This window comes from Drosophila sechellia, chromosome 2R (assembly GCF_004382195.2).
Source record: "Drosophila sechellia strain sech25 chromosome 2R, ASM438219v1, whole genome shotgun sequence".
NCBI classification, from domain to species: Eukaryota; Metazoa; Arthropoda; class Insecta; order Diptera; family Drosophilidae; genus Drosophila; species Drosophila sechellia.
This window is the reverse complement of record NC_045950.1, coordinates 8,658,413-8,683,206: the sequence shown is the minus strand read 5'-3', so window position 1 is coordinate 8,683,206 and position 24,794 is coordinate 8,658,413. Positions and strand designations below refer to the sequence as shown.

General features: G+C 44.1%; 8 protein-coding genes across 16 annotated transcripts in view; 4 read left to right on the top strand and 4 right to left on the bottom strand.

Moving 5' to 3' along the window:
• Window positions 1–2,591: 2,591 nt before the first annotated feature.
• LOC116800542 lies at window positions 2,592–3,839 on the bottom strand. The gene is made up of 4 exons (XM_032716060.1): window positions 3,210–3,839; window positions 3,006–3,161; window positions 2,770–2,937; window positions 2,592–2,717 (listed from the first exon to the last, which is right to left on the bottom strand). The coding sequence occupies exons 1-4, from the start codon at window positions 3,270–3,272 to the stop codon at window positions 2,592–2,594; spliced, it is 513 nt and encodes a 170-aa protein (XP_032571951.1). The 5' UTR covers window positions 3,273–3,839.
• Window positions 3,840–3,957: 118 nt separating this feature from the next.
• Window positions 3,958–6,136, bottom strand: LOC6608863. The gene is made up of 3 exons (XM_002033541.2): window positions 5,925–6,136; window positions 4,803–5,860; window positions 3,958–4,742 (listed from the first exon to the last, which is right to left on the bottom strand). The coding sequence occupies exons 1-3, from the start codon at window positions 6,037–6,039 to the stop codon at window positions 4,089–4,091; spliced, it is 1,827 nt and encodes a 608-aa protein (XP_002033577.1). The 5' UTR covers window positions 6,040–6,136; the 3' UTR covers window positions 3,958–4,088.
• Window positions 6,137–6,363: 227 nt separating this feature from the next.
• LOC6608862 lies at window positions 6,364–8,018 on the top strand. The gene is made up of 3 exons (XM_002033540.2): window positions 6,364–7,447; window positions 7,509–7,642; window positions 7,695–8,018. Exons 1-3 carry the CDS (start codon window positions 6,471–6,473, stop codon window positions 7,877–7,879), a joined length of 1,296 nt encoding a protein of 431 aa, XP_002033576.1. The 5' UTR covers window positions 6,364–6,470; the 3' UTR covers window positions 7,880–8,018.
• Window positions 7,994–9,890, bottom strand: LOC6608861. Its single transcript, XM_002033539.2, has one exon. It carries the CDS (start codon window positions 9,834–9,836, stop codon window positions 8,022–8,024), a length of 1,815 nt encoding a protein of 604 aa, XP_002033575.1. The 5' UTR covers window positions 9,837–9,890; the 3' UTR covers window positions 7,994–8,021.
• A 372-nt stretch (window positions 9,891–10,262) lies between these two features.
• On the top strand, window positions 10,263–13,593 carry LOC6608860. 5 transcript variants are annotated; one of them, XM_032715973.1, is made up of 10 exons: window positions 10,263–10,540; window positions 10,734–10,887; window positions 11,048–11,179; window positions 11,246–11,742; window positions 11,802–11,950; window positions 12,042–12,425; window positions 12,515–12,616; window positions 12,676–12,800; window positions 12,867–13,046; window positions 13,097–13,215. In XM_032715973.1, the coding sequence occupies exons 3-10, from the start codon at window positions 11,065–11,067 to the stop codon at window positions 13,213–13,215; spliced, it is 1,671 nt and encodes a 556-aa protein (XP_032571864.1). In that variant the 5' UTR covers window positions 10,263–10,540; window positions 10,734–10,887; window positions 11,048–11,064. The 5 variants fall into 5 exon arrangements, with proteins under 5 accessions (XP_032571864.1, XP_032571866.1, XP_032571863.1 ...); XM_032715975.1 differs by lacking the exon at window positions 10,734–10,887 and having other exon boundaries at window positions 12,885–13,046; window positions 13,097–13,593; XM_032715972.1 differs by lacking the exon at window positions 10,734–10,887 and having other exon boundaries at window positions 10,264–10,540; window positions 13,097–13,593.
• Window positions 13,594–14,723: 1,130 nt separating this feature from the next.
• On the top strand, window positions 14,724–17,107 carry LOC6608859. Of its 4 annotated transcripts, none has more exons than XM_032716322.1 (9): window positions 14,724–14,807; window positions 14,891–15,022; window positions 15,093–15,568; window positions 15,628–15,776; window positions 15,838–16,221; window positions 16,311–16,412; window positions 16,472–16,596; window positions 16,681–16,842; window positions 16,909–17,107. In XM_032716322.1, exons 2-9 carry the CDS (start codon window positions 14,908–14,910, stop codon window positions 17,019–17,021), a joined length of 1,626 nt encoding a protein of 541 aa, XP_032572213.1. In that variant the 5' UTR covers window positions 14,724–14,807; window positions 14,891–14,907; the 3' UTR covers window positions 17,022–17,107. The 4 variants fall into 4 exon arrangements, with proteins under 4 accessions (XP_032572213.1, XP_032572212.1, XP_032572214.1 ...); XM_032716321.1 differs by having other exon boundaries at window positions 16,663–16,842; window positions 16,909–17,021; XM_032716323.1 differs by lacking the exon at window positions 15,838–16,221 and having other exon boundaries at window positions 16,663–16,842; window positions 16,909–17,105.
• A 1,813-nt stretch (window positions 17,108–18,920) lies between these two features.
• Window positions 18,921–24,794, top strand: part of LOC6608857 (probable beta-hexosaminidase fdl) — a 17,662-nt gene continuing 11,788 nt past the window's right edge. The window contains exon 1 of one of the 2 annotated variants that reach the window (XM_032714890.1): window positions 18,921–19,438. The gene's annotated coding sequence lies outside the window, so the exon portion shown is untranslated. The remainder of the gene's footprint in view (window positions 19,439–24,794) is intronic. The other variant, XM_032714891.1, reaches the window with a different exon arrangement.
• LOC6608858 overlaps window positions 22,647–24,794 on the bottom strand; it is a 6,272-nt gene continuing 4,124 nt past the window's right edge. Inside the window, exon 3 of the mRNA XM_032714893.1 lies at window positions 22,647–24,155. Within this exon, the coding sequence (XP_032570784.1) occupies window positions 23,058–24,155 (1,098 nt within the window). The 3' untranslated portion in view covers window positions 22,647–23,057. The remainder of the gene's footprint in view (window positions 24,156–24,794) is intronic.

The window sequence follows — 24,794 nt, the reverse complement described above, 5'->3', positions numbered from 1 at the left end:
CCACTCACCCGAATTGCGAGTCATTTCAAAGTTCGATACGATTATGTAAGACCGTACCCCCCTACCAATTCCAAATGACGCATATTTGGGAAAAGGAAACATAAAATCAGCATAATTCCCGACACTTTGCCAGATTTGTGACTTAATTCCCGAGTGGCTAAGTGACACATCTTAAATACACGACCCCACAAATTTCATCCCAACTCTCAATGGGCATCCATCCGTCTCCTGGGCGCCCATAATAGACTCATTAACTTGCATTTGGCTGGCTAGGCTGCTAAAATGCAAATCTGCCCGTTTTGTGCTGTTTTGTATCTTGTGTGCTGCATGCTGCATGTTGCATGCTGCTCATTGCTCATTGATGTCGTTGGGGCGTGCAGTTGCCCTTGTCGGTTGCCATAAATTAAAGTTCTGGCTCCCCTTTTGGTGGGAAATATTTGTCGCATGCCAAAAATTGTACAAGCGACAGCATTTTCAACATGTTGGCGGCAGAAAATGCATTTCATGGCCTGTCTGGGTTGTAGGATCCTGGATCCCCCTTTTCCAAATTAAATCCAAGCAGCTGTTGCTGATGTGGCAGGTTGGGTGGAAGTCTGGCCAGGAAACTGTATCCTTGGAAATGGTCAGTCAAGTTCAAGGCAAGGCTAAGGATCAAAAGGAGCGGATGCAGTGCAACTTCAAATTGGCAGCAGCTGGCCAAAAAAGCAGGGAAAAACTAAGAAAAAAGCCTTTTCGAAACAGCTTATAGAAAAAATGCATATGTATCTAAATAAATTATTAATAAAGAAAATATTAAAGAAAATACAATTCAGCTTTAAATTTTCCGGACTTAAACAGATGTACTTTAAGCACTTAACCATTAAAGTTTTCCCCACTTTCCCGAAATATCTCATCACACGTTTTTGCTGTAAATCCCCGCCTGTCGCGAGGAAATTAATTAAGAGGATCCTGCACTTTTTGGGCGATTTTAGGCAGGCAGGCAACTTCGGGCCAATAAATCCTTCAGCCTGTCACAAAACTCCTTGGAGTCCTGTTCCTTTTGACAAGCTGGCAGGTGGGAGATAGGCAGCAAGAACTTCACTTTTGCGGAAAAGGAAGAACTCCCTTCGTGACGCAGACAAATTAGTGCAGTTAAAATTAGCAGGCGACTAATTTGATTACGAGCTGATGAAAAATATGCCGTCGTCATGTCCTAGAGATTTTAATAGGCTCCCCAGCATTTTCCGGAAAACTCCGCTGCAGTTTGCACATAATTAAAACACAATTGGAAACGACAGCCGAGAAAAGAAAAAGCCAAGTTTATTTTCAGCAAATCGAGAGAATATTATTCCTAATTGCCACTGGAATGTGTCAGCTTTACTTTGTCAAATTTTTCGCACAAATATTGACACAGATTTTGATTGCGAAACGCAAGAGTTTCGCATCTCAGCCACAGGCCAAAAATGTTGAATAAATATTTGGCCAGCAAACAGCAATGACTTGCTCGAAATGAAAAGCGAAATGGAAGAGAATGTTGTGGACTCAACTATTGGCTTAATTAAGTGACAGGGTGAAATGTTCCCAGGAAAGATCTACTATTTCGAGGGCGAAAGTGCATTAAAGCGAGCCAAAAAGAAAAGATAGACACCAGGAAACCCTAATGACCATAGATTCCGTGCTCACATAGATACATACATATGTACACAAGTAATACCTGGCTCATCAATCATCCGCCGTGTGAAACTTGTAGCGAAAACGCTTAAACGTGACTTCCGATTTTGGGTAGCAGAACACCAAGTACCGAGTACCGAAATTGTGTGTTGATGCTAGCTAGCCGCCACTAAGTGAAATATTTATTACAGCCATGTATTTCTATCTGTGGCAGCGCAAGGTGCCAACGCTTGTGGCCATTTCCATTGCGGGATTGGCCTCCCAAAAGCGTCTCGTGAACCCGGCATAAATCAATTATCTTGGGATAGCCGTTCAACGGCATTCATAAGGCAAACCGCCTCGTATCCGATGCATTCACATGCTCGCCTGCACTCGTGATATGCATTGAACCCTTTTAAGCGGACCGCAAATTCGATTTGACCTTTCGGCTGAACTTTTTGCCTGTCTGCAGCTTCGTTTGCCGGCATTAACACGTTTGCCAGAGCGTAATTGTCCATAATGGTAGCATGAACATTACGTAGTTATACCCGTTACTCGTAGAGTTAAAGGGTATACTAGATTCGATGCAAAGTATGTAACGGGTAAAAAGAGAGTTTGTTTCCAAATGTCGTCGCCACGCCCACATACAAACTAAAACCCACACCTTTTGTCAAATTTTTAAATGTTTTTTCAGTGTAGTAGTGTAGTGTAGTGCTTCTCCCACTTTCGCACTCTCGTTCGCACTTCCGCTAGCTGAGTAAAGGGTATGTGTTAGTCGACTGGCTCGACTCTAGTGTTTTCTCTTATTTTTCCTGTTGCTTAATAATTTAACAGTTTTACAAAGATTGTTATACATTTACATTCTTCTTTAAGCTCGTCTTGTAAACTACTTTATTTTTTGGAGTCTTAATAATTAAATTTTGATAGCCTTTTCTTATCAAGAAAATCCAAATAGAACGTAGTTATAGCTCGATCAATGTCGCTATCCAATGCACTTCAAGCTTATAATTTCCCTCCGGAAAGGGTAGAATTTTGGTGAGCTTATAATTTATACTATGATACGACATCTTATCCAGCACAATATCATGCTGAAATGAATGTAATATGAATATTTAATTTAACGACTTCTGGTATACTAACGTTATAGGGACAGGTGTGGTTTATGTTGGAAAAATCTTTGAAGAGATTGTAAAAATACAAAGCAATCGGATTTGGATTTCCGGATTTTAGAAATCTGCACGCGTCAAGAGTCATATTGTAGAGAAAAGGCTTATAGCCATGCAAGCGTTTATAGAGACCAAATTGCACCTGAATTAAAAAAACAATAACTTGTTTTATTCGCTTAAGTATAAATATATAAGTTTACTAAATTATACCTTAGTTTTGGTTATGGGTAGCTTTAGTAGTTTAACTTTGAGGGAAACATATTTATAAGATCGGTTCACAGATTTCAGATAGCAATATTCAAATAGGGCAAAGTCTTTATCAAGATACTCGCACTGTACGTTTGAAAATTCCACCAGGGAATAAACCTAAAAGAAGCTTTTGAAATATGCATTTCAGTAATAACAATTCGTTACCTCTGTGAGATAATATATACAAATCAACTGAAAAGCAACGCACAATTTCAGCTTGATTGCCATTATATCCTTTTAGTTATACACAGTAAAAAGGCGTTCAATTCTTTTTAAAATAATGATACTTTTCATTTGCTTTTTTATATCCTTTTTAAGGTATAAACTTAACTATTCACTTATGTTATTCGCCTCTTCTGTCTTTGTTTTCTCCGCACTTTTTTAAATAGATAAATTATAAAATAGATACAATAGAGCTTGAACATGGTTAAAATATTGATGAATCGAATAAAACCATTCCAAATTAGAGCAATTAAAAACCATGAATTTAAAGAGATACTATTCAAAATCGATTCTTATCGAGAAAAGAACTGTCATGAAAGTGTTCAATGTGTTTTAATGGTAATTTTTTAATTATGCAACGAAAATATTGTGCAAATGGCATTTAACATGCTGAACATTAATTCGTGTTTGTTATTATGAATACAGCTCGCAAAAAATAATAACCATTCCCATAATTTCCCATATTTATATATTTTTTGGTAGGAACAAGTTTTTATAATGTAAATAACAATTATAAGTAAGTTCCACGCCCACTTTCAAATATTGTACTTTTTTTTCTGTTTTTTTTTATAAACTTAATAGGAATATGGATTAATATGATTAAGTGGCGCCACCTGGCGGAAACAGTGCTGCCCATCATAAGAACGTAAAAGGCGCCATTTTTAAATGACTAAATAATATTTTTCATTAATACAAGTTTAACATTCTTTATCTTCTGAAAATAATATATCTTAAGAACGGATACATTTGATACAAAAGGATGGTAGGAAACGAGATGTTATCACTGTGGACATAGTTTCCATTTTCGTCTGCAGTCTTAATCTAATGAGTAACTTGGCAGGATGCTTGGTGGCGTCTCTTATCACGTCGCTGGCATTCTACGCTGCAGTAGGACGCAGTGAAGCAGCAGTTAAAAACGGCCTCATCCAGGCAATGGTAGCACCACTGCTTCCTTTTCACTTCAGCCAGCTTCTTTTGCGTGGCCGAGAGCTCTATCCGGCACTTTAGGAGATCGTTATTCGCCTGCTGTACTTCGGCGGTTAGACTATCATATGCTACGGAGTCAGGAATCCCACGAATGGGCACCGGCGATGCGGTATTTGAAGTGGTGTTATTGAGCCGTCGCCTCCTTGCAACGCCGGGAGTGGCTGGAGTCGGAGGGCGTCCTCGTTTGCCGGACGCACTCGTTTCCGTTGACTCCGTGCAGTGGGATAGAGCCACCTTAATGAGGTTCTCGGCAACGGTGGGATCTGCATGGAAGCCAAATAGCGAGGCGGAATAGTGGGACAACATCATGTGACACTGCAGTTCTCTTATCGCAGCGCTCAGAGCTCGGGAGTTCCGTGGTTTGATATACGATTGAATGTCCGACTCGATGGGAGTAATATCACGTTCTGAGATGAGGGCCCGGGAATGAGTGCCACCGAAGAAGCGGACATCGTACTTGATGGGCTGACGCTTGGAGACGCTCATCACCTGGTAAAGAAATTATATTTATGTAGATATAATACATAGTAATGATAATATCGTACGCACCTTTGCAGGCCACGGTGGTGAGCCCACCTGCTTGGCAAATACCAACTCGTGCCGCTGAAGACATGGCTTGGCGAACCAGAGATCCGACAGGCTGGCCTCGTTGGAATATCTGAAGCAGTCGGGGCAACGACGGATTTCTCGGATGTCGTGCGTCACATCTCTCATCAGCCACTTGGTGGCATTGTACTCAACGCTCTTCCGCCCAAAGAACATGGCCATGTTGTGCTGCAGATCGAGCAGATCCATTAGGAATTCTGTTAGGTACGTATACTTCTCCGCCGCTATGTTTTGCTCGATGTCGCGCAGACCCAAAATCTTTGTCTTGAAGAGGACCCGCTTAACCAGCGCCTTGTCGCGTTCGTTCCAGTTCTTGGCCATGTACTTGGCCACATCCATAGAGATCCAGGAGTGATGCTGGTCCCAGGAGTACTTCAATAGGCAGCCCAGCTCCTGCTTGTCGAGTTGCGGTGGGTTGTGGAGAGCGGCCAGGGCGAGCAAGCGGCAGTGGGTGCAGCGCTCCAGATCGCTGCCCTCATCGCTATCCAAGCTGCTCTGTAGCTCGTCCTTGATCCTGGGCAGCTTTCGTTGGCGCGCGCCCTTTTGTTCGCACACAAAGAAGACGTCGTCGTCCCACTCGAAATTCTCGTGCTTCAGGAAATCCGTAGTGGCTAGCAAAGTCTGATCGATGTTGCTATTATGATCGAGCAGGGGCCTCGGCGTTTGGGGGATCTCCAAGTTCTGAGTGTTGTTCAGGGGCTCATCGTCCGATTCGTTGACGGGGAACTGGTAAGGTTGACCCTTGTCCGAGGGCACTGAATAATTGGGCTTCTCCGGGTCCTGTCGCTGGCATTTCTCGTGGAAGGAGCGAACGCAGGATATGCATTTCTTAACGACTCCGGGCAAATGGCACTCGAAGCAAAACGGATCATTTGGTGAGTAGGGCAGCCGGGTCACTTTTTGACAAAAGGCGAGGGTCAGACGCTTGGACCGTCCGCCGCCTGCTCTGGCCACCAGTATGCCTTGCTCCGTGGCATTTTTCACCGACAAACTGGCTGACTCTGAAGATGGATTTTAAGATGTTGAGACAAACGTTATGGATTGGACATTCAATAGTTCACTCACCTGCACTCATTAAATTGAGCAGGGAACGCTCCAGAACTGTCGCCGGCAGCCCAACGCCCTTTTTCAGCTTGTCCATCCAAATACGGATGACTGAAGGAGGAAAATCGCCTGCCATTTCATTTGCGTTTTCAAGTTTTCTCGGAAATGAAATCAATTTTTGGCTAACTGGAAGCGTTGTCGGACTGTTAAATTGAGTGAACTCGCGTTCGCGTTGCCAACTATAGGCAACAGAGGCTGCCACCTAGGGAAAACTTTAAATTTACATACAAATTTAAGGATTTTTAAATGACTCTACTTAAAATTAAGTTTGTAAATATATGCAGCATTCCATTAATAATAATTTGTGAAACAAAGTATGTGAGTTTATTTCAGTGAAAAATAGTTAGAATTCGTAATAATGGTATTCCTCGATGGCATTTTCACACGGATCAGCGACGGTAACACTGTTGAAAACAAAAAATATACACAACTTATACAATCCGACACAAAAGCGAGGCAAAGGAGGCGTGTCTAGAAGAGCGGAGGACGCGGAGGTGACCACAAGTCATGGCCATGCTGACGCGATTGACCAGCAGCGGCACCACCACGGTGGCCGGAGCACCCGGTTCACCCAAGGGCCTGCAGCGTTTCCAAAACTACATCTCGGCCTTCTTGTGGCCGGGAACGCAGCGGCAACGAACCAAGTCCACACAGCTCGATCCCATGGACTGTTTCACCAACGACTTGGTAACCAGAAAGACCCAGAAGTGGGAGGAGCTGCGCGACAGTCTGATAAAGCGGCCAACGTCCGGAAATCTGGAGACGGACGCCAATTGCAATGTGGGAACGCAGGGAAAGGCTGTTAATACGTCCACCAGCTTTAGCCAGAACGTGGGTCTTATGTCCAAGGGCATGATGAGTGATCTGAAGGCGCTGCGCTCCCCCCAACTGGGACTGGATATCAGATCCCTGTCGCAGGCGCAGCTGGACAACCTGCTGATGGCCACGTTGGAGATCAAGAACAAGCTGGACTTTCTCTACCTAATCCGTCAGTGCATCCGCTGCAACCTGTTGCCCTCCAACGAGGTCTTCGTGTCCTGTCTAAAGTATCTGAGCGCGCAGCGCAAGCTCCAGCAGTTGGAGGCACTGGCGGAGACCTGTCGGCAGCTGGAGCACCCCTTCTCACAGACCTACGCGGATCTGGCGCCCTTCCGCGCCATCGCCCTGTGGAACAATGGTAACGCCGACGTGGCCCTAATGACGCTACATCGCGGATACGGGGTAAGCATGACTTCGGAGGAGGGCAGACGGATGGCGCGCACCGCATTCCGCACCATTTCCGAGGAGACTCTGGCCCAGAAGAGTGAGGCGGTGCTAGTGTCGCTACTGGAGGTAGCGCGTGCCATTCACCGCGAGCACAAGGACATCTTTGTGGTGGCCTGTGTGTGGAAGCAATGCTTCGCTAGCGATTGGTTTTGCGATCAAAAGTCGGCTTCGGAACTGTTCGAGCACTACAAGGAGCTGCAAGAGCTAGTGGAGAGGAGGTAAGCCGCTTTAATTTCTTTGAAACCCGAAATTTGAATACAAATGTAACCTTCCTTGCAGAGCCAGTTCTTTGTGCTCTTCATTCCTGGCCCGCAATAATGTTGATGCGGTGCATCGTCTAATCGAGGCGTTCTTGCAGCACCAGCAGCGTTCGGCCTGCTCCAGCTGTCTCAGCTTGCTCTTCAACTATCAATGTGAGTCTGTGCAACACCACCGAATATTGTGTAACTAACCGTTTCGTTTTAGATATGCGCAAGGATCTGCGAGCCTGCGCTGAGATTGTCAAATCCTGCAGTGAACTAGAGATGCCGCTAAATGAGCTGCAGAACGAACAGTTCCTCAGTCTGTTCCTCGACCAGAGCGATCCTGTGGACTCTTCGGGAATGGCCAGCAAGTACAAGGCACCCAAGTCCTTCCAGTACAAGTTCTAGTCCCCAGTTTCCATCGTTAAGCCGTTGTCATTGTAGTTATAGCACAAGTGTTTGCACCATTGAGCAATATTGCAAGCATCCCCATTTAGGCCCCCACAAGGAATGTAGCGTCTCTTCAATAAATGTTATTTAATATCCATCTTCAGGTGGCCCCTTCATCCACCATGTTGCCCTCGGGCAGTTGGCCATGCAAAATGCCCACGCATTCGTAGCAGCGGGATATCAAGTGGTTGCCGCATCGATGTTGCAAGCACTGTTGGCACCGCGTCCGGGATTTGGTGCCACGCTTGTTTCGAGCGCAGGGCTTGCACCTGCGATGCTTTTCTCCATACCGACTAGCCAAATTAATGCCCAAGGGCAGGCTCATCTTGTCGGGTGTTAGCACGCCTACGCTGTGTGTTAGTTTCGCCTCGCCGGTCGCCTCACTGAGCAGGCGCTGACTGGATTGGCCCAGGATTTCGCAGATCTGCAGTCGCATCACGAGCGAAGTGCTGGTGGATCTTCGCTGAAGGCGTCGCTGTAATCTCTGCTGTGTGAGAAAGAGTCCCAACTGTCTCTGGAAGTCGCGCTGATCCATAGCGTCATCGCCTTTGGGCGAAAGTCGTAACAGGATCCATGCATTCACGGCAGCCGCATTGAGCACAAAGTGAAGTAGTTGCAGAAAAGGATTGATCTGCTTTCTCAAGGGTGCGGGCGTTGCGTGGGTTGTGCTGAAGCGCTGGGAGAGTTCGTGAAACTGCTGACAGGCCTCTGAGGTTTGCTCATATGCCTTGACTGCATCCACTTGGGAGCTAAGACCGCAGCAGAACACCGCATAGCCATCGAGCGGAATGAGCTTTGAGCTGCCACCAAACAAGGATGATTCTGTGGGCCACTGTCGCGGCCAATGTGGCGAATTGGCCTCCAGCTTACCCAACGAGCTTATTTGCCGCTGCGCCAACTGTTCGCACTGCGTCAAGCTTAGATACCGTGATCCCAGCGTTACATTTCTTCCCGTGGTCTTGAAATCGCAGATCAGTTGTTCTACATCCTTGTCCGGACATCTCTGGTTTCTGCTTACCACTGCATTGGCCATATACAGTGTCCTGGCATCACAGCAGAGGGTCATCCGTGACTTGGCCACCGCGCAGAATGTCTCATCCACGGCCAACCAACTGCTGCAGCCGTAGTAGGATCTGCAGTTGATTATAAGGCGCTGCCAGAGCTTTTGGCCCTCGGACCAGCCGAAATTTCCCGCCAGACACTCAGAAATGCTTTCGAATCGAGCGAGCGACATTGATGCTCGGAATATTGCATTGCCCAGCTCCAGGGTCCACAGCTCATCCAATGGCCCATTGTGCCTGGCATTTCGGAACACTCCACAAAGGTAGCTTAGACCCAAGAATGCCCGCAGCTCCACAACGTCTAGGGGTCTCTGGACACTTGTGGCAGTTCTTCTCTTACGCATCTGTTCATTGATATGGCGAAGTAGAGACCGCAGCATTTCATCATCGAAGAGCAGCATCCACGCTTCCACTGCATTGGACACTGTTCGGGCGGGTCCTTTGCCACAGGCCTGTTGACCTAAAAGGGGTAGATCATCTGCAGAAATATCTGGGCTCCTGGTCACGCTCCATAGCTGCCCACATGGAGATGTGTAGTTTCCGGTATTATTAGGTGGACGACCACGTCCTCGCTTCGGGGCAGCTGGCCTGGCGCTATCCTCCTTCTTCAGCACCACGTCAGCCAGTTGGTCCTCGTTCATCAGCATATCGCTGTCCTCGAAAATCCAGGGAAAATTGCAGGCTGCTTCCTGTAGCGGATCGGAGTCATCTCCGTTAAAGGAGGCACTTAGAACTGTGGAATCGACCGGCGGCAGCTGCTCCTCCACCTCCATCCTTTCACCATCCTCGTCTTCTTCCTCCTGGTCGCTATATTTAATATTGGCAAGCAGCTCCTCGTCCAGCACGCATTCCATTGTTTGTTTATAAACTTGCAACAAAACAAACCTTTTCAGTCGCCGATAGGTTTGGGCAGTAACGTCTATACATATCGATAATTTATATAGTTATCGAAAAAAAAACATTTAAAATGTAAATCTTAGGCTTGAATGGTTGAATTCTTATAAACAAAAGCATTAATTTGTTATATTTAAATTATGTACATTCTAAATATATGATAAATATAACTTGTTTATTTTAAATGTAGATTTCATTTCCTGCCTAGAGATAAATAGTGAGGGATATGCATGGCAAAGTGTATGTTTATAATTGTTAAACCCAGTGTACTTAACAAAACTTGATGTATTTATTCTTGGCGCCACTCTTCAAATTTCAACTGAACCTGCCAACTGAACTAACTCCAGTGGACCCCCATCCATGATTTATCGCACGTTAGCGGTTATCGGATTTTTTTCGCCACTAATTTGTTGTTGTTTGGCACGCAGCAAGAAAAAGGAATAAAGCGCTTTAAAGGCAGTGAAAAATTGTTTCCTCCAACGTTCCTAACTAAATCTACGTAGTCCGCGAAGAGTGTCCGTCTAAATGGCCGCAATCATAAGGTTCTGACGACTGCCCCGTCACCACAGTTTGCAGAGGGCAGTAACCGGGGCCGGGCTGTAACACTGGGAAATCCAGTGTTTAGTCCAATTAAATAATAGTGGCCCCTATTCGGGCATCGCAGGTAAATCCCTGGGAGCTCAAGACGCCCGTTATTTGGGCGCGCAGTGAATTTGTCAAAATATTTTGGTTAAAGTGTCAATTTGACATGTTATATGTCATGGTCTCTCGTGTGCGAGTGCGATAGTTATCGATAGTTGGCCCCAACTTAATTTATTTTAAATATTTTTAAAATTCTCCTTTACTTAATTCTAAAGTAAGGATGCTTTCGTTTCATGCATAATACCTTGGAAATTAATCGATTTAACAAGTATACCGATTGGAAAGAAATCAAAAATCGATTTGAAATTCGTATTTGAATCCCAGTTGGCCATGACTTTGGTGTCTGAATGACGCCTGCCCTCGGAAAAAGTTAGTTGAATCTCAAAGTCTGTGATGACAACACCTAAGGAAGCTAAAAAGTGATAATTTTCTCTGTTTGCAAAAATTGTAATTAAAGTTACTGTTCTTTCCTTTCAATATTTTCACACCGTTTCTGCTTGTGTTCTAATGAATTTTCTGTTTTCTGAAGCTTAAGCCTTAGCTGCAATGATATCGCCGGAACAAGAAGAGGTCAATATGGTCCTGGATCGCCATGTACGGCAGAATATCCAGGACATGATGCACGAGGCTCAAGTCCAGGCCAGCCTGTTGGAGAACGAGGGTAAGTTTCTTATATCCCGGTCGAGTTCCGACTTGTTCATGCCTGTTTTTTCCATGTCATCTGCAGGACGTGGTCGTTTCCATTCGGACTCGAGTTTGGGCCCGGATTCCCTTCACGCCGACGATTCCATGGCCGACGTCATCGTCGAGGAGGATCATAGCACCGAACAGGGCTCCAACCAGGTGCAAAACTACCACGACATGATGGTGGACAGTGAGCACCACATCGACATTAATGGGTCGCTGCGCAAACGTCGCGGAAATCTGCCCAAGTCCTCTGTAAAGATTTTGAAGCGTTGGCTTTATGAGCACCGCTATAACGCCTATCCGAGCGATGCGGAGAAGTTCACCCTGTCCCAGGAGGCCAATCTGACGGTTCTTCAAGTGTGCAACTGGTTCATCAATGCACGTCGCCGCATTCTACCCGAGATGATCAGACGTGAGGGCAACGATCCCATGCACTTCACCATATCGAGACGTGGAAAAAAGGTTACCCCCAACTGTTCGGGATCAAGTGCGTTGACTGGGCCGAATCCCGCACACGGAAGTCCCGCCTCCGAAGTGGTGTGTTATCTTCTCGTCAATCATTTTACGCCTGAAGTTACTAAATTGCTTGACTCCAGGTCGTTGGCGCCACAGAGGAGGTGGATGGCGCTGGTGAGATTCACGAGGGCATCGCCAATGTGCTGACCAACTTTGAGCAGTATGTGCAGGGACCCAATGGACAAATGGTCAAGATGGAGCCGGAGTACGAGGACAGTGTCATCTACAGGTAATTACCAGTCTCTGTGTCCTGCTTCCCTAGTGTTAGTCACTTCTATCTCCTATCCCACCTACGTCCAAACTCCATTTCCTCTTCCAAGCTGGCAGCAGGCCATTGCAAACAACCCGATGGGCTTTCAAAGTCTTCACTCCTCGCTGCAAGCAACCATGATCGATAAAATTCAAAACTATCAGATGCGCAAGGCTGCCGCCATGGGGGGTTCGGCTGGCTCAGGTGGTGCTGGTGGGTCGAACTCTAGCTCCAATTCTGCCACATCCGTACTGCCATACAGCCTTTTTGGCCAGCTGCCGCCAGAGTTCGATGACGAAGAAAAGCAAAGACCTCCGAAGCGCGTAAGAACGCGGACGATTGCTGCAAAGAATCCTAGGGAGAATGCCAAGCAAGTCAAGCCTAAGACTGGGAATATGCAAGAATCCATGTACTGCCATAAGGATTCATACGGCGGAATCGTGGCTACTCCTAGGTACAGCTTCTGCTCCCATTGACTGATACAGAGCCTTAAATCTTAGTCAAGTGCGACTGACGGTACTAAGAATTTTCTTTTCCCCCTAGGTCCGAAGGCGAAGAGAGTGCCCAAGGATACGAGTCCTGTGGGCCGAACAGCGAGGAGGAAGTACGCTTCGAGACCTCCCATGATTGGCAGAGCGTGATAAAGTAAGTAGCTATGTGGATGTATTGAGATAATATTGTAATCTTGGCCTTTGCAATTCCAGAACTGTATTTGGTACTGAGGAAGTCAGCACTTTGGCTGGCAATAATCCAGGTATCTCTGGTTCGAAGGAATCTGGTCAGAATACCGTCTTCTGGAATCGCAATCAGCAGACTGCGAAGCGTGACGGTGAGTGAAGTTTGCAAACATAGAGCCCGATTTCTTTGGTAATATCCAATTCTTTTATTCCTAAAGAAAATCAACACTTTACAGACTACGAAAGCGAGCTGAATAAAATACAGACCTCGGAAATCCAGACAATCGATTCTACCAGCTCCAATCAACAGGACATCGGTGACAATCTGCAGGCGGACGAGGTGTTCACTGGCGCTGAAGCAGAAGCTGGCCAGAGTCAATTATCTGCTATATCGCAGGGTAACTTATACCTTTTTTTAATCAACTTTTTATTGAATAATCTCGTTTAGGCACCAGTGCAGAAGTGCGTGGCAAGTACAAGTGTCTCTATTATCTAGTGGAAACTGCCATGGCTGTGCGCCAAAACGATGACGTCCAGGACGACGATTTTGTTTACATGGGAGACTAGAGCTCCAAACCAAATACCCACGCAACAGATCCCGACTTCCCAAAGTGCCCCGAGGCGTGTATATAGAAATATATATAAATATATATATATATATATATATATATGTATATATATTTAAGTAATTTAATCAACCAGCACTTGACCCAAAAATTTGGGCCTAACCCATGTTATTGTGTTAATTAAGTAGGTTACTAACATAATGTACAAAGCTATAGATCAATTCGCAATGCAACCGCCCAAATACCGTTTTCCACCAATTCAATTCACAAACAAATCGACTTCGTTTTGGACCTGACTCTTTTAAACTAAACATGATCGTGTACACTACTGATACTTAAATAAAACAAAAACGCATTTGTAATACACATTGCCATAAAATGTTGGTGTATTTTATCTAATTGGCTGATTAGTAATCTAGTAATTATGTACATACATACATAAAATGAGATCGTTTGTAGAAGGACAAAATTATTTGTTATTATAATAAATGTATTGGAATACTTTGGGGTTTCTTACTAAGTAATTAAATAGGCTTTTGTTAATTTAAAAAATCGCAGGACTTCTAATCTTTTTTGGTTAGCACAGAAGAAGAGTGGCGCAAAAATAAACTGATTCGGTTTTTAACTATACAGCTATTATACAAAAAAAAAAGAGAATGCTATCAGATACCCGGTACTCATCCAGTGGAAATGCGAACACGAAATTTAATCACTGGGGTATATTGGGGAATAAAACGAAGAAAAATCTAAACATTTTTCAAAAGTGTGGGCGCGGCAGTTTTGTGCGGTTTGTGCGTGACAAAATAGGTCAACAAACTAGTGCTGAGTGTATGTCTCTGTATGCTTAATCTCTGCAGTTTTTTAGCTTTAGTTAAAGCTTTTATATTTCCTGAGATCTCGACGTCCGTACGGTCCTGTCTGCCCAGACGGATAGGGTAAGGTCGACTCGGATATTGATTCTGTTCAAAAATATATATTTTCTATATGGTCGGAAGCGCTTCCTTCTGCCTGTTACATACTTTTCAACGAATCTAGTATACCCTCTTTCTCTACAGGTAACGGGAATAACAAGTGACGATCGCACCTCCAACATACAAATCTTCTGAAATCAAAATGATATTACATTTGACCAAATAAATGCACTTGTCTAAACTTTACTTACGCATCAATATTTTTATATAAATTTTGGATAAGTTAAATAATAGATTTCTAGACGTCCGTTATTTGGGCGCGCAGTGAATTTGTCAAAATATTCATGGTCTCTGGTGTGGCAATGCGATGTTTGTGCGATAGTTATCGATAGTTGGCCCTAACTTAATTAATTTTAAATATTTATAAAATTCTCCTTTACTTAATACCTTTAAAACGTTCGTTTCATGGATAATACCTGGGAAATTGATCGATACCAGCAACCGATTGGAAAGAACAATTTATAAAAATCGATTGAAATTTGTTTTTGAAGCCTAGTTGGCCATGACTATGGTGTCTGAATGACTTGCCTGCCCTCGGGAAAAGTTAGTTGAATCTCAAAGTCTGTGGTGACAACACCTAAAAAAAACTAAAAAGTGACAATTTTCTCTGTTTGCAAAAATTGTAATTAAAGTTACTGTTCTTTTCCTTTCAATATTTTCAAACCGTTAATGCTTGTGTTCTAATGAATTTTCTGTTTTCTGAAGCTTAAGCCTTAGCTGCAATGATATCGCCGGAACAAGAAGAGGTCAATATGGTCCTGGATCGCCATGTACGGCAGAATATCCAGGACATGATGCACGAGGCTCAAGTCCAGGCCAGCCTGTTGGAGAACAATGGTGAGTTTCCTACATCCCGATCGAGTTCCGTCTTGTTATGGCCGGTTTTTTTTTGCCATGTCATCTGCAGGACGTGGCCGTTTCCACTTGGACTCGAGTTTGGACCAGGATTCCCTTCAAGCCGTCGTGGGTAATGATCAGAGCACCGAACAGGGCGCCAATCAGGTGCAAAACTACCGCGACATGATGGTGGACAGTGAGCATCACATCGACATTAATGGGTCGCTGCGCAAACGTCGCGGAAATCTGCCCAAGTCCTCTGTAAAGATTTTGAAGCGTTGGCTTTATGAGCACCGCTATAACGCCTATCCGAGCGATGCGGAGAAGTTCACCCTGTCCCAGGAGGCCAATCTGACGGTTCTTCAAGTGTGCAACTGGTTCATCAATGCACGTCGCCGCATTCTACCCGAGATGATTAGACGTGAGGGCAACGATCCCATGCACTTCACCATATCGCGACGTGGCAAAAAGGTTACCCCCAACTGTTCGGGATCAAGTGCGTTGACTGGGCCGAATCCCGCACACGGAGGTTCCGCTTCCGAAGTGGTGTGTTACCTTTTTGTCAATAATTTTACGCCTGAAGTTACTAAATTGCTTGTCTCCAGGTCGTTGGCGCCACAGAGGAGGGGGATGGCGCTGGTGAGATTCACGAGGGCATCGCCAATGTGCTGACCAACTTTGAGCAGTATGTGCAGGGCCCCAATGGACAAATGGTCAAGATAGAGCCGGAGTACGAGGACAGTGTCATCTACAGGTAACTACCAGTCTCTATAACCTGCTTCCCTAGTGTTAGTCACTTCTATCTTCTATCCAAGCTGGCAGCAGGCCATTGCAAACAACCCGATGGGCTTTCAAAGTCTTCACTCCTCGCTGCAAGCAACCATGATCGATAAAATTCAAAACTATCAGATGCGCAAGGCTGCCGCCATGGGGGGTTCGGCTGGCTCAGGTGGTGCTGGTGGGTCGAACTCTAGCTCCAATTCTGCCACATCCGTACTGCCATACAGCCTTTTTGGCCAGCTGCCGCCAGAGTTCGATGACGAAGAAAAGCAAAGACCTCCGAAGCGCGTAAGAACGCGGACGATTGCTGCAAAGAATCCTAGGGAGAATGCCAAGCAAGTCAAGCCTAAGACTGGGAATATGCAAGAATCCATGTACTGCCATAAGGATTCATACGGCGGAATCGTGGCTACTCCTAGGTACAGCTTCTGCTCCCATTGACTGATACAGAGCCTTAAATCTTAGTCAAGTGCGACTGACGGTACTAAGAATTTTCTTTTCCCCCTAGGTCCGAAGGCGAAGAGAGTGCCCAAGGATACGAGTCCTGTGGGCCGAACAGCGAGGAGGAAGTACGCTTCGAGACCTCCCACGATTGGCAGAGCGTGATAAAGTAAGTAGCTATGTGGATGTATTGAGATAATATTGTAATCTTGGCCTTTGCAATTCCAGAACTGTATTTGGTACTGAGGAAGTCAGCACTTTGGCTGGCAATAATCCAGGTATCTCTGGTTCGAAGGAATCTGGTCAGAATACCGTCTTCTGGAATCGCAATCAGCAGACTGCGAAGCGTGACGGTGAGTGAAGTTTGCAAACATAGAGCCCGATTTCTTTGGTATTATCCAATTCTTTTATTCCTAAAGAAAATCAACACTTTACAGACTACGAAAGCGAGCTGAATAAAATACAGACCTCGGAAATCCAGACAATCGATTCTACCAGCTCCAATCAACAGGACATCGGTGACAATCTGCAGGCGGACGAGGTGTTCACTGGCGCTGAAGCAGAAGCTGGCCAGAGTCAATTATCTGCTATATCGCAGGGTAACTTATACCTATTTTTATTCATTTTTTTTATTGCCTTTTTAATTATTTTATAATCTCGTTTAGGTCCAGATGAGCGTGGCAAGTACAAGTGTCTCTATTATCTAGTGGAAACTGCCATGGCTGTGCGCCAAAACGATGACGTCCAGGACGACGATTTTGTTTACATGGGAGAGTAGAGCTCCAAACCAAATACTCACGCAACAGATCCCGACTTCCCAAAGTGCCCCGAGGCGTGTATATAGAAATATATATATATATGTATATATATATATATATATATATATATATATATATATATATATATATATATATTTAAGTAATTTAATCAACCAACACTTGACCCAAAAATTTGGCTCTAACCCATGTTATTGTGTTAATTGAGTTGGTTACTAACATAATGTACAAAGCTATAGATCAATTCGCAATGCAACCGCCCAAATACCGTTTTCCACCAATTCAATTCACAAACAAATCGACTTAGTCTTGGACCTGACTCTTTAAACTAAACATGATTGTGTACACTACTGATACATAAATAAAACAAAAACACGCATAAAATGTTGGTGTATTTTATCTTATTGGCTGATTAGAGCCATTGTATTTTAAGGTATCTAGTAATTATGTACATACATACATAATATGAGAGCTTTTGTGGAAGGACAAAATTATTTGTAGTATTAATATTATAATGTATTATAATACTTGGGCTGTTGTTAATTTAAAAAATCTTTTCTGGTTACCACAGATAATAAAGTGTTGCGCAACATACTTATGTTCTGATATAAAAATAATATTAAATTCTTACGCTTGGATGGACAAATCAATATTTTGATAAATTTAGAAAAATAAAGAAAAAAGTTTTATATATAAAATGATTCATTAACATTTCATTATGCTTTGTAAGCATATTTCGAATTGAGTATCAACGCATTTTCCTGAATAATTACATTTTTCATTGGCTATTATCGGACGTCTCGGAGGGTGTCCGATTCGTCACTACGTAAACTCGATAGTAATAAATATTTGTTTAATTATAAGCTAGTTTTTTTCATAGGGTCGTTATAGTTTGAGTATAAATAAAAGCGAGCAGTTTTGGAATAAATAGTGCAAGTCTAGAAATACAGCTCTATAAAAAAGCGACAGTAAACTTTGTAAAGGTTTACTTTTTGAATAATGATCGCTGAATTGGGCACCCCTCTTTTCGATGGCAGATCTATTTGTATATATTGCTCTTATCCCTGGAGTTCGCACGAAGGAATGGACGTCGAATAAATTATGTACATAAATATAAATATAAGGTTGCTCACGTAAATTGACTTGGTCTGTTCCAAATAATACTTTATTTAATAAGAGCGTATTCTTAATAACATAAAATTGTATAATTTTGCTTTTAAAATTGTCAAATAATAAAAAGAATGGTTTGATTAGAAAAATATTTTAATTAGTTTTTAATATAAAAGCTTAATTTTAAATTATGTGCTTCAAATCAACGTCGATGAGTAGCGGCGATGGAGAAGTGGTAGAAATTGGAACATGGGTAAGTTTTTTATTTATTTTTCGATATTTATAGGTGAATTAAAAAAAAAAGAGAAATGTTAAGAAAAAATATCTTACTATCTATGTACGGCTTTAATTTTTAGGACTCAATAAAGTATATGAAATATGAAATTATTAAATTTTCATGAAGAGTCCTCAAAGGAATTTTCTTTATGGTTGTCTAGCGTGTTACGTGCTCTGCTAGTGGAGATACTCCTCAAAGAGTAGGAGCCGATTTTTCAATTTATTTATATTTTATATACCTTCTTGAGTTCTATTATCTTTTTTTTAACATTGTTCCATTTTTAATTACTGAAATTCAAATCTAAATAAATAAATATAAACGACCCCATGTTTCAAATTCAACCGCTCTATTGACGGCAATTTGACGCACATTCTGAAATTGTACCTTTATTTGACGTATGTCTTGGTATTTCCCAGTATAGTTTCCTGTTGTAGATACCGTCCCGTCTTCGGTATTTTTCATAAGACTGAATATGACGGTATTTCAACGCCATTCTCGCACGGTCAGTTGCCGATTTTGTTTTTTGTTGTTTTTTTGCAATAAATGTTTGCCCAGCAGGAAAACTAACGATGCCAATGGCACGAGCGGTCAGTCCATTTGTTTAATTACTGTCTGTACCATACCCAAAATACTGGATGCAATGCAAAATCGTTCAAGTGCCGACCGAATTACCGCTCCGCACCCGTTGTTCGCCGACTCGCTCGCTCGCACTGCTCCTGTAGTCGTGTGCACTTTGTGTGAATTACTCGTACATTGCAGCACAAATAAGTCGATTGCCGTGTAAAAATATGTAAAAATGTAACGCCATTCGCCGCACAGAAGTCGCAAAAGCAATAGGACACACACGCCACATAGGCAGCCATTCGTTGGCGCACCTGCCAATTGCACGCTTATCTGAACCGCACCAGCAATACCCTAGAATCGCAGCAGTAGCTAGCCCCGCACCCCGCCCCATCCCTTCGGAGCGGCCTCAATTGTCCTGGCGACGGAGGAAATAAGGACATGCAAAGAGCATTTCCATACGCAGTGTGGGTAAGTCTATAAGTACACGGATGAGATGTCTGTATGTATTTACATCTGTCCGCAGTATTTACGCGCCTGTGTATGTGTGTGCGCTTGGGCAGAGGCTTACGCAGTGAATTTGGGAGGTGCTTAAGCCCCTAAAAGCAACAGTGGGCTGGAATGTCCCTTCAGAAATACCAGGACACCCCCTTAGAACTTCCCTTTTCATGTTGAAGATTTTTTTATAATTTGGCACATATGTCTCGAAAGACATATTTGGCACATATATGAATTATATTTACATCTCTATTTTGTTTGTTTTGTTATATTAAAAGCCTAAATACACATAAATGCGCCCATATACACAACCGAACATATTCCATATCGCAACTATTCAAGATAATAAATAGCTTACCTAAAATAATGTTAACCATTTTATTTCAAGAAAATAAAAAAATATCACATTGCACATCTGTAGATATAAGACACTTTTCACCATAATGTGCCCCCTTTATCAATAAACTCAGCTTACGCCACTGATATTTGTTAGTACGCGCACTGTAATATTTTTTGGCTATTCAGTATTTGCACTTTTACTTTCGGATTGCCTCTCTCCTTTGCGGCTTGGCCCCATTACCTCATGACTTGCTCAATTTCTGCTGCTATCGCATTCAAGATACTGTGTACACAATAATATTACATATTATATGTATGTACATATATTATATTTATTGCCCCGCGAGAATTCCATCTGACGATTGTTTTAGCGGAAGTGAGATATACAGTGGCTCGCAACTAATCGTAGAATTACTGCGTCTTCACATTTGCTGATAAAAGATAAAAAAGTTCACTTTTTTAATTTTTTTTTTTTAAATCGCAATAACATCGTTTACCCACGTTTGCCCACCCTTTAGAATTTTGAAAAAATTTACACTCTAGAAAATATAAGACATTCAAGTTTACCTCGGTCTACTGAGAGAATAAAGCGTTTGACCATCTATTAAAACGAAATATTATCAATAAAAATCGTTTGCCCAACCATTATTATAAGTTTTTATCGTTTGCCCACTCTCAAAATACTGTTTAAAAAATTTTTTTTTCGATTGCCCACACTTAAAAAATATCCAATTCCGTTTGCCCACCCCTTTAAAATAAAAATTTTCAGTAAAAAACGTTTGCACACCTTTTAAGACTATAAAAATTCGATTGCCCATCCTTTAAAATTAGTTTTTTTTCGTTTGCATCTATGATTTGGTCTTCTCTTCGCACCACTTCGATCTGAATTTTTGGGTCACAGCAAATGCCAAATGGTTTATATTTAGTGACCCAATGGAGTCTATTTCAAGCACGTGCCTGGCACTCCCATGCTGATGACGCTGACATCGTCGTAAGTGGCTCGAGTAGTTTGGACCGATGCCCCGGCAGGAACACAAGTTTTTAAGCGGCAATTTGCAGCAATTATAAATACGAGAGGCTGTTGGCAAAGTGCTGCTGATGCTCACACCTCGCAATCCATGCCATCCAAGTCAGAAATTCGCCATTCGCCCATTCGGTTCACCCTCGTGTGCCTGCCTCTTCTGGTGTTATTAATAATTCGAACGGGTTGCAGGGGGATGGCGCAGGGGTGGTGGTTTTGCGATGGAAAGGGTCAAGCGGTGCTGCGCAGTTTGTGATGCCACCTCGAAAGCCTCCAGTTGCGCCCAATCCCGCCCAGCACCACCCATGCCAAGCACGAGTTCAGCTGGGTTCAGTTTCATGTTCAGCTCTCGTTTGCTCTATTTTGTTTTTGGCCTCCACACATGCACATTAGCTGGCGTCTGGTGCTCTCTTTTCTATCATTTTCCCACCCATTTGCCGCCCGCTTTCCCACCCATCAGCTGCGGTTGCCAATCGACAGCGGCAGCAGCATCAGCAGCGGCGGCAGCAGCAGCGGCAGAAGCGGCTGCGACTTGTTGTGCCGCCGTCAGCGGCAGACGCATTGCTTTCAGTTGTTTGCAATTACCAACAAAGCGCGCTCCTCTTGGCCGGATCATCGAAATTGTGTTAATACGTGGCCCAGAAATCGCGCTGGCATGGCCATAAATAAACCAAAATTAAGTTATTTCTATTTATTGCCGGTGCTAACGAGATAAATTCAATTCAAATGCTGCTGACACGACGGTACGAGTGTTAAACGAAATCATTCTCTTTAAACCAGTGGCATTCAACTAGAATTTTGTTCAATAATAAACAAACCACATTGAGGTTTATTGGGGGTTGTGCTGGCTCAAATGTGATCTCAAGTGTAACTTACATGCATAATTACATTCCCCGCATTATCCAACCACCCACTTGAGCCATTCAAGGTTGCATAAACGCCGAGAACTTGTTACCCCTGCGTTGGCTGTCAAATGAAATTGTGCACAATGATGGGAGCCAACTACTGAACAAGTTTCTTGTTACCATTTCCATTGCAATGTGGCACGAGGGCAAAAGAAAAGGTAGCCGAGGCAAAACAAGGGTGCTTTGAGCCATCGCTTGACCACACACGTAAAACAAAACCCACAATTGAAAACGATTTATTTTCTCACATACCCTTGGCGTGCTTTAGTTTCACTGAAGTAATTCTAAGTGGGCGAACGGTGCGTATACTTAATGCATTTTGGAGCTGTGCTATTATGTTTATTTGATATTTGAAGCTGTTGCAGGTGAATGAGGATTTTAGAGTGGGCGAACTGTGCGTATACGTGATAATTACGTATAGTTCACATTCAGAGAATTTTTGACTCTCAAAAGTTCTTTAAAGATGAATTTCTGGTTAAATAATTAAACTATTCACGCTAAATACTTAAGTTAGAGAATAACGTAGCCGACATGGTGACACTTTTCGCCCCTGAATTTCCCCCGCTCTCCTCATGCGAAAGATCCAGACGAAAAGACAGAGACATAAGCCCGTTGTCAGTGGTGGAAAAGTGGATGTGGAAAATCGCAAAGGGTTGGGAAAATGTGGTGAGCGGCGAGTGGTTGGGCAGTGTTGCTGTTTTCTTGCCGCTTGTTAGACGTTGTCTTTGCTGATTTGTTTGCATGCCATTCCTTGCTCTGCTTTCGTTTTTTATCATCCCGCCTGCGTTTCCCGCCCCCTGTTTTTAATGCAAAATCAATCGGATTGCGCCCAGCCGAGCATTCTAAACTAAAAACGGTTCGCGTGGAATAAGGCGAAGGGTGCGGATTGAGGTTGCTTATTAAACCGCTTGTTGCGTTCAATTACAACTTTTGATTTTATTGATACGAGTACTCGGACACGAACATTTACAGGGATATGCACTGGCTTAGCTCTAAAACATTTAAACGTTAAAATTATTGTTATCCGTTTTGCTTAAAATGTTATTTTTATTTTCTCTGTTTTGAGAGCGTGATATTTTTGTCAACCCTTTCAACTCAAAAATGCTTACTTTAGGTGTGCTTCTCTTAGCATATCAAAGAAAAACTCTAGCCATCTTCTTAGGTGGTTAAGAACCAATGAAATAGCTGAAAACTGAACTGGTTTCTCATACTGCTGTAATAACACATGAATTCACCAATCTCAACCTATCTTAATCATAGTTAAAGCACGATTGTGGTTTGGATTTCGGTTTGCAGCCATACAACTAATGCGAACTGCTCGTTAGGCTCACACATAACCACTGGACTCCAGTTTGATGGCACCCTCGTATGTGGGCAGGCCCGATCTGTCGATGATTTTGCTCATGTCCAGGCTGATGATTCCATTCTCGTTGATGTTGTCCAAGTCCTGCTCCTCCTGCTCCTTCTGCTGTCCCGTGGCCAGCTCATCCTCCCCCGATTGCCCGTGGGATGTGGCTGGTGCGTCGGAAGTTGATGGTGTGTCCGATGTTGCTGCGTTGTCGTTTTCATCGTTGGCAGCGGTTATGGGAAAGAGCACGGCATCATTTTGAGGTGGCTCATCGATAGTGGCGGCCAGAAAATTGCCGTTGGCCTCATCCTGCAGATCGTCACCAGAAATGTGGTTGCCATTTTCATTGTCGATGTCGCTGGGGCAGGGACAGATAGACGGTTCCTCCTCCTCCCTGCGCGCGCCCATGTTCAGACCGCTCTCCACGGACAGAGCGGTCAGTGGTTCATCATCGACCTCACCTTCATAGCGGAACTTGCCGCACAGCGGACAACCTCGCCTGTAGTGGTTTGCACTATGCTGATGGCTTTGCTGCAGGTACCGCCGCCCGAAGGTGTTCAATCTGACATTCTGCGCCGGCTTACGTACCTGCAGCGTCTCCATTTCCAGGCAATTTCCGCTCCGGGCAGCCACCGCCGCCGCAGCGGCATTCCACATGCTCTCCACCTCGGCCCGCTGCAGCGAGCAGCAGGATTGGGCATTTAGGGCCAGTTGCAACTGCTTGTTGACCAGCAGGCCATTGGCACCTCCTGGTGCGCACTGCACACTGCCACTGGCCACCGCATCCACACTGCCATCCGGTGTGCCGCGACCGAAGCTGGTTCCCGGCTGGCCGCTGATGTCCAACGAGGATCGGTATCCTGGCGGCGGAGAGACGCGTTGCATCAGTAGCTGTTGCTGTTGTTGCAGTTGCAGCTGCAATTGCTGCTGCTGTTGCTGCTCCAGCTGCTGCTGGTGGAGCTGCTGTTCGTGCAGCACCACTGCATCATACGAGGGCGGTGGTTCGTGGTGCAGGGCGGGCACGGCGGACAGGCCATCGGTGGAGTCGCCCAGGAACAGGCCAGATGTCTCGTAGCACTGAGGGATTAAACGAACAATTAAACTCTATTAGCAGGAGGATAAAAAAGGAAGTTGCATAGATTGTAGGGTTTGATTTTCTAAATGCAATGCTTGGCACTGTCACTTTTCCTGGAGATATAACCCTCAAGGTCGTGACTAATTGCCGATCTCCGCTTGGTCGCTTTGTAAATTACTTTCTTAATGGAGACGCGGTGGACAAGTGAAATTTACGCGATCAAATAAAAAGTTTAAATTGCACACATCATAAATTTATTTGTCTCTGCCGCGCAATCTGCAATCCCATTCTCATTCCCATTGCCACTCCCATTTCCCGTGCTAGAAACCCGCCTTCTTCTGTCCACAGTTGACATCTGTGCCTGGCCAGACTAACGTTGATTTACGTGGAGCCTTTTGCCGCCACTTTCCCCCCCTTTCCCAGCGAGCCAACAAACAACAATGAACTGAATGATGGCCTATGGTGCTGGTAGGTGGTTGGTTGTTTGGTGGGTGGATTGTGGGCTGAATGGAAAGGCGGCTCGTAACTTAATAAAGAGCACGGCCAAGTGAGTGCGACTTCTGGGCCACTTGCACTGGCTGGTTGTATGGCCAGCCACAATTGTCGCGCCCTTTTGGTCAACTGAACCCACTTTCCCCCGG

Coding starts and splice junctions, on each gene's coding strand:
- LOC116800542 (XM_032716060.1), bottom strand. CDS start 3,272: ATGGCAATCAAGCTGAAATTGTGCGTTGCTTTTCAGTTGATTTGTATA. Junction 3,162..3,209: donor GTATATATTATCTCACAGAG/GTAACGAATTGT, acceptor AGCTTCTTTTAG/GTTTATTCCCTGGTGGAATT. Junction 2,938..3,005: donor TACCCATAACCAAAACTAAG/GTATAATTTAGT, acceptor TTTTTAATTCAG/GTGCAATTTGGTCTCTATAA.
- LOC6608863 (XM_002033541.2), bottom strand. CDS start 6,039: ATGGCAGGCGATTTTCCTCCTTCAGTCATCCGTATTTGGATGGACAAG. Junction 5,861..5,924: donor GCTCAATTTAATGAGTGCAG/GTGAGTGAACTA, acceptor ATCCATCTTCAG/AGTCAGCCAGTTTGTCGGTG. Junction 4,743..4,802: donor CACCACCGTGGCCTGCAAAG/GTGCGTACGATA, acceptor TTTCTTTACCAG/GTGATGAGCGTCTCCAAGCG.
- LOC6608862 (XM_002033540.2), top strand. CDS start 6,471: ATGGCCATGCTGACGCGATTGACCAGCAGCGGCACCACCACGGTGGCC. Junction 7,448..7,508: donor CAAGAGCTAGTGGAGAGGAG/GTAAGCCGCTTT, acceptor CCTTCCTTGCAG/AGCCAGTTCTTTGTGCTCTT. Junction 7,643..7,694: donor CTTGCTCTTCAACTATCAAT/GTGAGTCTGTGC, acceptor GTTTCGTTTTAG/ATATGCGCAAGGATCTGCGA.
- LOC6608861 (XM_002033539.2), bottom strand. CDS start 9,836: ATGGAATGCGTGCTGGACGAGGAGCTGCTTGCCAATATTAAATATAGC.
- LOC6608860 (XM_032715972.1), top strand. CDS start 11,065: ATGATATCGCCGGAACAAGAAGAGGTCAATATGGTCCTGGATCGCCAT. Junction 11,743..11,801: donor GAAGTCCCGCCTCCGAAGTG/GTGTGTTATCTT, acceptor GCTTGACTCCAG/GTCGTTGGCGCCACAGAGGA. Junction 11,951..12,041: donor GAGGACAGTGTCATCTACAG/GTAATTACCAGT, acceptor TCCTCTTCCAAG/CTGGCAGCAGGCCATTGCAA.
- LOC6608859 (XM_002033537.2), top strand. CDS start 14,908: ATGATATCGCCGGAACAAGAAGAGGTCAATATGGTCCTGGATCGCCAT. Junction 15,777..15,837: donor GAGGACAGTGTCATCTACAG/GTAACTACCAGT, acceptor CTTCTATCCAAG/CTGGCAGCAGGCCATTGCAA. Junction 16,843..16,908: donor ATTATCTGCTATATCGCAGG/GTAACTTATACC, acceptor AATCTCGTTTAG/GTCCAGATGAGCGTGGCAAG.